At 46.8% G+C, this 13,240-nt stretch overlaps 1 protein-coding gene across 1 annotated transcript in view; it reads right to left on the reverse strand.

Moving 5' to 3' along the window:
* The window catches only part of PPM1H (protein phosphatase, Mg2+/Mn2+ dependent 1H), a 136,199-nt gene extending 127,583 nt beyond the window's left edge, over positions 1–8,616 (reverse strand). Inside the window, exon 1 of the mRNA XM_032181136.1 lies at positions 8,313–8,616. Within this exon, the coding sequence (XP_032037027.1) occupies positions 8,313–8,566 (254 nt within the window). The 5' untranslated portion in view covers positions 8,567–8,616. The remainder of the gene's footprint in view (positions 1–8,312) is intronic.
* Positions 8,617–13,240: the final 4,624 nt, after the last annotated feature.

Consider the following 13,240-nt stretch of genomic DNA (forward strand, 5'->3'; position numbering starts at 1 on the left):
GCCATAAGATTTCTGAAGCAGTGTTATTCAGGACTTCAGAACATGGTCCACAAAACCACTGTGGACTAACACACAAACAGCAGTTGCTCTTCTACTTCAAAGCACACAGATGCTGCCCCCTCTCCAAACTAATTGCTTACCATGCAAAAACAGAGCAGCAAAAGATGCAATCAAAGCTCAGCCTGTTTCTTTTCTTCTTAGAGCAGAATCCCACATGGAAAGCATACACAAGTGTATGTTTCCCACTCTTTCCCCAACCCTCTCTCCCTGAAAAGCAAGGCCCATCTACCTGCACCAGCTCAAAATCAGTGTGCTATCACAACTACAAGCCACGCTGAAGACAGAGCCTGAGTGGCATCAAAAACAGTCAGCCAGGATTAAACATCCTATGGTAGCAGTTCAAAAATAAATTGTGGGTAAGGTAAAAAAAAAAAAAAAAAAAAAAAAAAAGGTTGGAAGTGATTATCCACCTCAGCCACAGTGACCATCAGGACCCGGAATCTGCTTCCATGAGAAGAAAGTGTGCGGAGCCAACAGGATCTGACAGCATTCCTCCTCCACCACAGGAGATGCCCAGCAAAGTTAATAACAACCTGACACTATCAGGAGTGAACCGATGGGACAGCCTCATCCTGATCTCTCTGCACCAGGGGAGAAAGAGGTTAGTGCAACTGCTGCTTCCTCATGGAGGACCAGGCCCGTTCGCTCTGCCTGTCTCAGAGATGGCAACCATCTGGGAGGAGCACCACCACAGCTGTGAGGTGTTAATGCGACCTTTGGTATTAAAGGAAAGAAAGATGAAAAAATGAAATGAAGCTGAACGCAAGTGATAGTAACAGATGATCAAATATGGATCCCATAAGCGGAGAACCGCCACCCTGCCTCATGCCAGAGATGCACGCCTGCCACAGCAACACTGATTGATAACCCTTTTATGTTTTATTTTTTATTTGTGGTGTGTGCGTGTGGAGGGGGGTTGTTTGTTTTGAATCAGCATGAGTGTGGAGCAGTACACAGGGTCCATATTTTGGTTTTCCCCAGCTATACCTTGCCAACACCTACCCTCCTGCTCAGAGCCTCGCTCCAACCTCCTGCATTCACTAGTGTCGGCTGCCACCTCCAACCATCAGCATGTTTGGCAGGATACAACAGACACGTGCTGCTGGAGGGGGAACCATGCAAGAAGGCCATGGGTGAAACCAGCAACACCACTGCCATGGACATACTGGCCTCCCTCTTGCATTCTTCAAGCTCTTTAACTCCTATGCAGTAAAAATCCCACCCCATGCCTGTTGGGTTTGGATTGCAGGGCTTGGACACAAGCTGAGACTTCTCCACTATCTCCAACAGTTTTGTAGGCTGAATACTTGAAACCAAAACCCCTTCTACTCCACCTTAATGAGGGGGCAGGGAAAACTCTGGGGACAGTGCCATGTACTGCATGTAGCCATCCCAAACCTAAACCCTACTTGGTGAATGTAACTGGCCAAATGGGAACCAAGTCTTACACATCATCTTCCTCCTCCTGCTTCACTGGAAGGAAAAAAGGTCCTTAGAGAGTTAAGAGATAACAAAAAGCACAGTTAACGCTGAGTTGCCCGGCACAATGTCTTGCATTTTAGAGCAGCAAGTTCAATCACGAGTCATATTCAGGATTCAGCTCAACAAAGAACTGACCAACCTGTCCTTAAACCCACAAACCATATTTCTTCCTCATGCAATACACGGGCCCTGTCACAGGGATGAGCTGTGCTTTGCAGCTCTGCTTCCCTTCAAGGTTAACGCGAGCATGTTTCATTTGATCATACTCACGGGCTGGAAGAGGTTCACCCTCGGGGGCACAGCCCTGTCAGGTTTCCTTATAGCACGTACCTTCCTGAACAACACAGCTGTATCAGACAGAAAAGAGCCAAGCCAGAGCACTCGCTGACCGCTAACAGAGCCTGGTGAAATTGGGCAAACCAAAACTGTCCGGGAAGACACAGATGCCCTCCCATTTTGGGAGCTGGGACCAAGCTCAAGCAAGCTCCTCAGACAGCACCGGTCCTCAGCCCCTGGGGCCAACAGCACGAGACACAGCACAGAGGGATGGATTTCCTACTTGTCTCTTTAGGAATCATGTGCATGCAATTTAGACAACATTAAAAACACCAGAGCACATGATTTACCCTTTCCCCCTGCCCTCCCTCCCGACTAGTTCGAAGAAACCAGAGACCACATAGGAAAAGCCAAGCACAGAAAGGCAGGAAAAATTGTGTCGTCCAAGCACGCAACTCAGGACTCATTTTCCACATTCGTAACTCCCCCCCCCTTGCCAGAGCTTATCCTCACTGCCTCAGTTTCTTCATCTGAAGCAGCAGGACGATTTCCACATGTATATTCTTCTCCGAGGCTGTTCTGAAGTTATTATTTGCAAGACACTTGGCAGATTAGAGCCATCACATAAATATTAAATGTTATGGTATCAGCTCTTACACAAGGAGAGGGATTTCTGAAGCTCTTACAACTACCATGAGGTTTCTGTAGGCTGTTTTATACAGGCCCAGGCTTAATACACGTTGCCAAACTCTTATTTAAAGTTAAGATTATATTATGCATAAAAGAATAATTCGTTCACAGGAAGAGTGTTCAGGCCTCTTTAGGTACACATACGGGATTTGAATTTTTAGCTCATCCATCAGGTCCCTATTCAGTCCTGTCTTCTGAACTACAGAAAAAAATAAGGAACATGATTTTATCCAGATATAGGGGGGAAAGTAAACAGTATTTTTAAAAGTTTAAAAAGGAAAGTAATTCATTATTTTTGTGTATTCAACCTGAGGAAAAAGGCAAAGAGAACAAGACAAAAAAGGTATTCCTCTTTCCGGGCACGCTATCCCCCTGAAATCTGTACCAAGCAGAACACACACAAGAAACCTGTTTACAGGCAGGGGATGAGTCATGCTCCCAGCTGACGGTTCGAAAGACTTGCTCCCAGAAAGGAGAACATAACTTGCAATTCACAGGAGCCAAATGCTGCTATTAGCAGGCAACGGGCATCAGGATACGGGATCGGGAGCTGCAAGCCCTCCGCTATCCACTGCCCAACTCCGGACAAGCAGTTTCTGTGCCTTGGTTTATCCCACCTTACAGACGTGGGGAGCTTTCACCTACCTCAGAGGGTTACTGCAAGGCTCAGCATTTGTATAAACAGCTCAGTCTAGACAGAACGTGGAAGGTACTTCAGGGGGAAAACTACTTCTTTGTTATTTTAACCCTGAAAATCAACAAGTTTGGGCTTGATTGTGCCAACCTAAAATTTCTGATGACTGAAAGTGGATGGAAATGATTTTATTAAAAATCCTTCACTCAATCCCTGCGTACATTCATTTCTTATAAGCTAAGTAACACATCGTGAGAAAATATGATGCAACATCAGCCTTACCAAAGAACCAGTACTTGGAGTGGAAAAAAAAAAAATCCATAAGCTTCCCTTCTCCCTCCCACCCTTTGCCTTTTTCATTTTAAGCTTAAATTATTGCTGTAACAACGTGCCTCTGGAATAACACTGTCGAAGGACATGGTGGTCATACTTCACCTACAACTCCACATCCATTACGGGCCAGCAGTCACCACACCACAGAGCAGATGTAATTGCTACTGCAGGCCTGCAGAGCAGAGAAACCACAGCGTTGCAAGCCTTCTGAAATGTAACATTATGGAAAAAAGAGCCTGGACTTTGTGGCTCATCAAACTAAAGGCACCGCTGGGATACTAAATTGATTTTATAAAGCCAAGATGCATACATACAACAGAGGCCTAGTTTCTAGCTACCTATTATGACTTGGAACTGCACAGATATCTAGAGTGGCATTTAGAAATTAAAAAAAAGCAAAACAAGCCCTTGCATAAAGTCACAGACAACATATGAGCCTGTTTCCACATTTCCCTTAAATATCCTATTAAGTGCATTTAATGGTACCTTTTGATACTAGTCTGCAAAGAGATCATAGGAAGGTAAGAGTAGGGAGAAGAGAAGAAAGCATGTGATACTGGAAAATCTAGCTATGATCCCACCCCAGGACTCATTATTTAGAAAAGCTATTGCAGCACTAAACTATGGACCACCAGAAACACACATCCACATTCAATACAAGTGGAAAATGACTCAAGCTTTGTTTTTCTATCACAAAATGTTATTCAGTTGCAGTTTCTCTGCAACTTCACTAGAATAAGGCTATTTCTTCGTCAATTGCAAACTCAGATTTTTTAAGTGCTATCTGTAACCCAGGTAATTCAGTCAGGAGAGGAAGGCTCTGCTCCACCCTACTGATGCTCTTGTGTTCAAAGCAAGAACAGGACAGATAGAGAAAAAGGTGAAAAAATGACGTTATGGGCAAAGTTCAGGCAGGCAAATGCTACCCAAGATGTTTAATGCTACGTCCTCCAGCTCTGCTGCTGCCTCTACTGGGCTGGCTACATTTGGAGTTTAGCACTGGGGCTGATGGCAGCTTAGCAGAAACCATGGGAAAGAGGTCACAGCACGCTAAAGCCAAGCGGAGAGAGGAACTACAGAAGTTTTCCTCCTGGTAACAGGGCAATCCAAGCAGATGCTCAGAAAGCAGCTCAAGGTGCAGATCAGAGGAGGCCTTCAGCCTTGGAGCACAGATGCTTTGGAGGACAGGGAGGCAACAAGCAAACGCAGTGTCAGGCAGGACTCCCCCCACACAAATAAATCACTGAACTCTTCAGAGAGCAGCAAATCTCCTTACCCCTCTGGATTAAAGGCAGACTTAAAGGAATGTTTGTTAACAGACTGCTCACTCCCTGGGTCATTCCCAATGCATGTTAGCTAACCACAGTCAGCAGAGTTATGTCAGGGATGTCCTTGGTTTAAAAAATAAATACATAAATAAAAAGTCTTTCTAAACAAATTGATACCTCTAAGGACAATCAAAAAGCTGACTAGACGTGGGACAACTCATTTCATTTCTATGGGGTTTGTTGACTGCCTGCGGTATAAAAGTATCTTTTTGAAACATCTACTTGCCTTTTGCTATTCTGTAGATCAAGAATTGAAATTCAGGGTCTCAGGTCTTCCACAGGAGTAACAGGACAGATGTTTTGGGAGGCAATTTTCAGTCTGCTCACTACGGAAAGCTGATTCCCTATGGGATTCCTACTGAAATTTCAGGAAGCAATGATATTTTATGCCAGCATTGACTATGTTTTTGAAGATTTCATTTGCCTGCCTACATGCTTTGCATAATAATTATCACACTGAAAGAGGGGAAGCTAATAATAAAAATTAAATGCTAATTTACATTTCACTGCATAACACCACAGAGATAACTTATTTTTTAAATTACCTACTTAAAATATATGACATGGATGAGCAATATTGCAAAAGTATCTATTACAAAAAAAGCTCAGAATGAGCAAAGATAGAAAAAGGGAAGGACCAGTGCTTGTTCCAGGGGGACAAGTCTGATGAACAGGCATGTAACACGGATGCTAAGGAGAAAGAAAAAAAGAATAGGGTGGGCTTCTTTGTCACTGTCTAAGGTGTTAAGAAATCCCTGTCCTTGGGAACCAAAGAAACAAGAGAAAGTCCCTGAAAAAAATATATATATATATTTAGTGGACTTTGACTGCTTTAGTCCGGCACAGGAACCAACACTAATCCCAAAACACATTCTCCAGCTTGGATAAAGCAGACATGAGGGAGCTCCAGTATGATCAGCACACTGTCACGCTTTTACAACTAAAGAACATGAACACAGCAAATGCCGTCCCGAACCAGGGCATCCAGGTGATCTGTTCTCCGAGCCAAAATTTCCTCCCAAAGACAGCAAGACATGCACTGGCACTGGCCACAGAGCATAAATCCAGCAACTCCAACCCTGCTGTGCACAGCCCATGACACCAGTGAAGACTCAATAAAGGCAGCAAAAAGTCTCTCCAGGGCTAAATCTCCATCTTCCAAGCCTACTGCAAACCTCTCTTTAACTTCAAGGAATAAAAAAAACTCAGAGCCCAGAGCTATCACTGCCAACAAACTAGTAAAACACAAATTAAACTGCTGCCCTTTGCATGTCACCAGTTACTGGTGAAGACGCCAAGCCTGCCCCTGACATTCTTGCAAGTGCTCATTTGTACTGCACCAAGAGGCAAGCACTGCTCTGGTAGTTTCCTTAATACAGATGCTAACACAATGCTAAGTAGTGTTATAAAAGCACTTCCTCCCCTGAATCCCTCTGAGCAAACAAACTTAAGAATATGTATAATAGTAATTTGACCTTCCTGTTTCTTTTTTTCCTTTATTTTCTCCATATAATTCAAATGCATTCCAAAAGGAAAACAGATATTTTCAATATATACCACCAAGTAAATCTTGCAATTATCTTCAGACAGCCTGGTAACAGCTTGAGGGGGGGAGTGTTGGGAAAAAAAAAAAAAAAGTCAAATTTGGCAAAACCCACTTTTGTCCTTATTTCCTTCTTTTTCTTTGTGCATTATGTCTGTTGCATTGCTTCGTCTTTGGATGACAACATAATTTTGGTAGCACTGTTTTCTTCTTAGCTACAGCACAGTGAGCATTTTGACATCTTCTGGTCACAACCAAGCCCCATTTTGGAAGTGCAGAGGGATGTTTCTGGGAGCAGCCTGGTAGCACTTCCACAAGCTCTTCTCTTCCCTTAAGGCAGCAGTACCCCCCTTGAGCTCTGCTCTATGCGAGTCAGTTACTGCAGCCAGGACTGCACTGGGAGGGGATGAGATAAAAAAAGAAAAACAAACAAACAGAGCAAAAGGCTGATCTCTTTTCACAGAGATAACAGTAGGAACGGAGAAGGACAGTAACTTTTTTATGCCTTCCAATTAACCAAACTGCTCAAAGCTCCAAAGAGGTATTTGAAAGTGAACCTGGCACATCCTCCTTTCACTACCACCAGAGCTGGCTACCTTGTCTCCAAACACTCCCCCCGAGCTGCAGGTTTCAGCTATAGGGTCTCCCCTGGCCTTCCCCTTCCAGCATCCTCATTTTCCTTCCCCGACAGTCCCGGGCAGAGGCTGCCGGTAGCGGTGGATGCGCAGACCTGGGAGCCGGAGAGCCTCCCTGCCGCTCCGTCACCAACCTGCAATTACAGCTGCTCGCTGAAAGCCACAGCACCTCACGTAAGCTAAAAATAGCAGCACTTACTTGCTTTGGTAAAGAACTGCTTTTTAAGGGACTATTATAGTAGCAGAACAATCAGAGCTTACTTTTAAACGTTTCAACTTATAGTTCCTAGGGAATTCGCTCAGCAGCATATTCAATTCTTTAATAATCTGAGGAGAACAATCCAATCTGAAATTCTTTAAAACTCCCTTCCTATTTCAGCGTCCCCGATGATGCAGCAACTCATATCAACCTTTTAAATAAAGCTAGCAATTGCTCATTAGCAACACACAGCCTTCTCTGTAGTGTTTGCAGCAGCTTTGCTGGGAATTCACGGATGCCCAAAGAGACAGTATGGTAAAAGAGCTGGTAGCTTGGAAGAGCTCCTTTGGTGGGACTTCAGCAAGCTGCCAGGTAGGAGTGATGTGAATGGCACAGTCAGGACTTGGAGACAGCAGCCGGGAGACATCAAATACTCGGCCCTGCTCCCAGCATCACCAAAGCAGCGATGTGTGCTGGTACAGGAGTCAAGTGCAAGGACGTGCCTTGCCTCCACAGCCGCTGCCCTTGCCAGCGGGACGAGGAGCTGCATCCAAACGAGCGCTGCCCTTCGCCTGCAGCCAGTGCTTGAGGTGCAACCACGTCGCTTGCGCTCAGGGCTACCACCGGTCCCAGCTGGGCACCCTCCAAAGCAAGCAGCATGGCACTGATCACAGCAAGGAGCTGCTGGGGAAGCCTGCTTTTAGGATTATTTCCATCAATTCAGAGCTCGAGTCCCTCACGTCTTCCCCCAAGCTGGGGGCACTTTGTGAAGAAGCAGCCAGCCACCCGTGTGCCTTACATCTTGCCGGGTGCACACGAAGATGCCCCCAGACCCCATCCGAGCCCTTGTGGCTAGCGGGCAGCATCCACACGAGCCGAGCTCCCTGCCAACAGCCCCTCCATCCCCCAGCCACGGCTGAGCTCCGGCCTCACCCCCTCCTCCTTGGGGGGACACCAACGCCTGTAGGGGGGGACAGGGCACCGCGGATGCCCCCCCACTGCCCCAAAACCGACTCCCCTTGCCCTCGGGCTCCGTGCAGGCCTGGAGGGGGGGAGGATAGAGGCAGGGCAGGGCAGGGCGGAGAAGGGCGATGCCGGCCGCCCCCCACCTGCCCGCCGGCGCCGTACTCACTCGGCGTAGCCCGTGGTCCAGGGCAGGCGGCGGGTGTCCTTGCTGAGGATGAGGATGGGCCGGGCGATGTGGTCGGCGGAGCACTCCACCTCGTCCGGGGACAGCCCCAGGAACTCGGGTCTGCCGTAGGGGAAGCGCAAGGGCAGCTCGGAGCCGCCGCCGCCGCCGCCTCCCCCGCCGTGCTCGCCGCCCGCGCTGCCAGCCATGATGCCGCCCATGAAATTGGCCACGGCGGACTTGACCCGGGTGAGCATAGTACCCCGGGAGCCCCCCCCCGCCACGGGGGAGCCCCCGCCGCAACCCCGCACCGGGGAGGGGGGGCTCCGGGCCGAGCCGCGCCGCGGAGCCGAGCCGAGCCGCGCCGCGCCGCGCCGAGCCGGGTGCTGCAGGCTCAGGGGCGGCGGGGCGGCGGGCTCATGGCAGCGGCAGGTTTCCCCCTCCCGGCTGGACTCAGCCCGGTGGCGGCGGCGGCTGCTGAGTCATGTGATGGCGAGGCTGGGTTCGCCCCGGCGCTTCCTGCTCCTCCTGCGGCACCGCCGGAGCTCCCGGCCGGCCCCCGGCCCCCGGCAGGTGCGCGGCGGGCGGGGCCGGGCCGAGCGGGGCCGCCCACGCCGGGGCCGCCCCCGGGCAGAGCCACCTGGGGGCCGCGGGTCCCCTCTCCCCTCCCCTCCTTTCCCCGAGGGGTCGCTCCGGGCCCCGCGGTGGATGCAGCGGGAGGGTGCCGGGGCGGAGGGGCGAGCCCGGGTGCCCGCAGGATGAGGGACGGGGAAGTTTTGTCCGGCGCCCCGCACAGAAATGCTGGCCCGCAGCCAGCGCGGTGGAGGGGGTGCGGGGCCGGGGGTGCCAGGCTGAGGGGGCACAGGGCTGAGGGGGCAGCAAGAGCGTTTGGAGGAGGTCCGTGCCCTCCAGCACGGCTGTGGGCGTGTGCCCTGTGGCATCCCAGCGCCCCCCAAAATCTCTAAATCACCAGGAGGCAGCGACCTGTGGGGCGGAATCCGATTAATCGGGACAATTCCCACCCCAGGTTAAGCACTGAAGCAGGTATACACCCAGATTTCGGAGGAAGTGGTTATTTTTCAGATCTCTTCTTTAACCTGGATTGGTAGAGATATTTTGGGGAACAGTAAACCTCTCCTAGGTTTATCAGCTACTTGATATTAATAACTAACCACTCGATAACAATGTAAGGACACCTTGTCATTCTGCCATTCGTGTATTTCTGTTTGCTTTGCTTTGTTTCCTGGTTATGTTGCAGAGGTCATAACTTTAAAGAAAAGAAAAAAGAAAAAAAAAAAAAAAAAAAAAAAAGAGAGAAATAAAAGGATTGTTAAAATATATATATATATATATATATATATATATTATTTTTTTTTCCAGGGGTCCTTTGTCTGAGTGCTGTAACAGGCAGCAGTTCATCCAATCCACACGTGACAGAGGAAGGCAAGTCTGAGGTGACCAGGGCTGACCCCAAACCCCTGGTTACTCTATTCAGTGGTCCGTACAATATTTGATTTGCCCAGTTCAGTTCACTGCTGGCCCCATCCACCTGAGGATAATCCCTCTCCTCTCCTTTTTCAGCTAGATGGCCAATGTTTTTCCTCAAGCAGCAATCCAGTGCCACTTGCCTCACTACTGCCATAACAGCCTGCTGTCTGAGGAAGACAGGAGTGAGAAGAGGGGCATGAGCAGAACTTGACATGTGTCCTGAAGAGGCTCATTTTTTCTGTGTAAAAGTAGAGCTCCTCACAGGTTATCACATACACTCTTGGAGAGGCTATGCCAGCTGACTAAATTTTGCGGTCTATCTGACACACGGCTTCAAAAAATACCATTGACAAGGACTCAGAGAGGATGAGTGTTTGTCCTCCTGCCCCACTTGTGGTCACCATTCTGCACAAAACGTGAGGGAGAAATGTAAGAGAGTATGTATAGACTTGTTAGAATTTAAATGATTGTCTCTGCAAGATGAGAAGGAAAAGCTCAGATCAGACATATGGGGAGACAGCTTAACAGCTCACCATTCAGAACAAATCTGTGCGCTATTTGAAATTCTGGGGTTGTTTGCCTCTGACACAAGAACGCTATGTGGATAAAACAGCTATGATGTGACCTTTCCATAATGAAATGTATAGAGATGCTTTGATTTCAGTTCTCTTTGAGGAAAGAGGATCGTGTTGTTCACTTCTGAGTCAAAGGTGAAGCCCCACTTCTCAAAGGAAGTCAGGCCTGGCAGATCTGAGCAAGTTCTTCAAATCGCTCAGCCTGCGGTCCATCAGGTCCAAGCCAGACATCTTTGGTGATGGGCAGACCTTGAAATGTCTGGGTATTCACTTCACATCAAATTTTCAGGCTAAATTCTCAATGTCACTATTTGAAAATTGACTCTCTCTCTTTCTGCTATCCCATGACTAATGCAAAGAAAAGATGACAGGTTTGATTTTTTTTATTTTTTATTTTTTAAATGCAAACGTATTTGTGAAATTGAGATAAATATAATTTTCTCTCTGAATGGCTAACCACGTCATGGAGCTAGAGACACATTCACACGCAGCTCTTTGAAGGATCTGCACCATATTATGTCACCTTGCCATGCATTATAATCAACATTTGACAAATTCAACAGCATTTTACTCACAATTAAAAAAAAAATATTATGCAGAGAATGCTCAAAATCTTCACAGAATAAGAGAATAACTCTGATTGGAAAGGGCTTCTAAGGATCATGTGCTCCAACTTCTTTGTCAAAGAAGGGCCAACTTTAAAGTTATATCCTATTGTCCAGAATCTTGTCCAGTTGAGTTTTCAGTGTAACCAAGGATACAGATACCACAGCTTTTCTGGGCACTTTTTAAAGAACTGTAACACAGTTCACTTTAAAAAATTGAAAAGTTTGCAGGATCCATGTGGCTCTGAGGACTTTGGCTCTGTCTCTTGGGTATATGGGATGCTTGAGCAGAGGGCATATTGTGTGGAGTGGTTGGACCAGTGAACGTGCTTTGAGTCAACATGTTTCCACATTTTCTGATTAAAAGAAATGTCTGGGACAGGCCTTTCTTTGTTTCTTTTACAGAATATGCAACTACTGTCTCATAAAAGGCACCAGACTATGGAAGCCATTGGATATATTCATGTTTCCTAAAGGATTATGGAATTTATTTTATAATTTATTAATTAATAAAAATATATATTTATTTCAGTGTGATTCTTGTACTTGCCTGTACATTGTTTATACCTCACCTTGCTTGCCTGTTTTACTCTTTGTTTGCTGTGCTTTTTATACTCTGAGTGAAAGCAATGGGAAAACTCACAAGGACTCCCAAAGCAGGAAGTCTAATGTGGGGTGAAAGGAGCATTTCTGCTGGCATGAACTTCTGCGCTGTTTTTAGTACTGAGTATGTACAGAATATCGACAGGTGTGAACTCTGCTACTGGCTTAATTCTGAGAGTATGTCAGAATAGGTATCTGGCATTACGGTGATGAAACTATCAGCAGGGTTAAAAAAAAAATAAAGGAAGAATTGTTTGTTTTTCTCAGTTAATCCCCCAAAAGAAAAGCACTTGGAGCCTTATTGTTGCACATGACTCTGCTTAGGAAGATCACCACATCATGTGGTGATCAATGAACTTATTCTTACCTTTTCAGAAGTACAGTACAATCTTTAATAGGCATGAGGAAGCTCTTCATCTCTGAAGAAAGGCCCTTCAGAGGCACAGTGCCTGAAGCATCACCGAGATGTGGAGGGGAAAATGCCTCTTGTTAAGACATCAGTGCTACTCCCTGCAGTGCCCGATCTCCCCTGCATGCCCTTAGCTACCCCCAGTGTTTCTAGGCTTATCAGAGCTGACAAGATCAAAGCCACTGGTGCTCTTGCCAGTTTGCAAGTAAGAGCACCAAGTACATTAAAAAATAAACAGCAATACTCGCAGTGTTGTATTTCCTCTGTTGTACCTGATTTCTACTTCATTCCTGAGTAAGTATTTATTTCACGCATGGTATTTCCTTATGAGAGATTTCCAAGGCTGAAGTTCAAAGAGAGCATCTCCTGCAGAACATGGGCAGTGCCACGGTCCCAAGGCTTGGGGACCCAATCCTGTTCCCACAGAGCATGATTCGAGTGGTCTCACTGAAGGCTGCAGGCTACCCAAACAGACCAAATAGATGATCCTTACGGGTCCCTACCAATTCAGGATATTCTATGATTCTATGAAATCCACAAAATGGCACCAGGGCCAAAACACCCAAATATCTTATTCCCAAGCACAAACTTTAGGGCAAACTCTTCATTTTGCATCACTGCCCTAACCATGACATGACCAGAACCACTGAGTACAGTTTGCCAGACTCACAAGTGTGGCTTGGGGGGTGAAAGGAATGAGAAAACATCCAAGGTTTCCTTTAGACTAGGGAGAAACTAGGGATAAAACTTGTATTCATGAGTTTCATGCTGACAAGCAACAGGGGCCAGGGGCCCTAACGCATAGAAATCATAGCCAGGCAATGAGGACCTCTGTCACAGCTCTGCCCTTACTCAAAGATATGCTGAATAGTTGCATGGGGAAAACACTCAGGCCAGAAAAGTGGCTTCATGTTTCTTCTCATGATGGAGCACTAATAAATGCACAATTCTGAGCTGTGTGAAAGTAGCCCTGGTTTAGGTACCCAGGCAGGAAAAAGGCCCTAAAGAGGGGTCTTAGGTGACAGGCAGTCACAGTAAAAGATGTCCCAAGATCTTATAATGGCTTGCAATCTGCATAAATATAAATAAATACTTCAATGTAAGCTGCCCATAAGCCCACAAATTTTCGTATTTGCCAAAAACTACAGGATGACTTTTTCTGCGAGAATCTCTATGCAAGTATCCTGAAGAAATAACCATCTAATTTCACTACAAACATCATCAACAACATTTTGCTTCTACAACCTCTTC

This window comes from Aythya fuligula, chromosome 1 (genome assembly GCF_009819795.1).
Source record: "Aythya fuligula isolate bAytFul2 chromosome 1, bAytFul2.pri, whole genome shotgun sequence".
NCBI lineage: Eukaryota > Metazoa > Chordata > Aves > Anseriformes > Anatidae > Aythya > Aythya fuligula.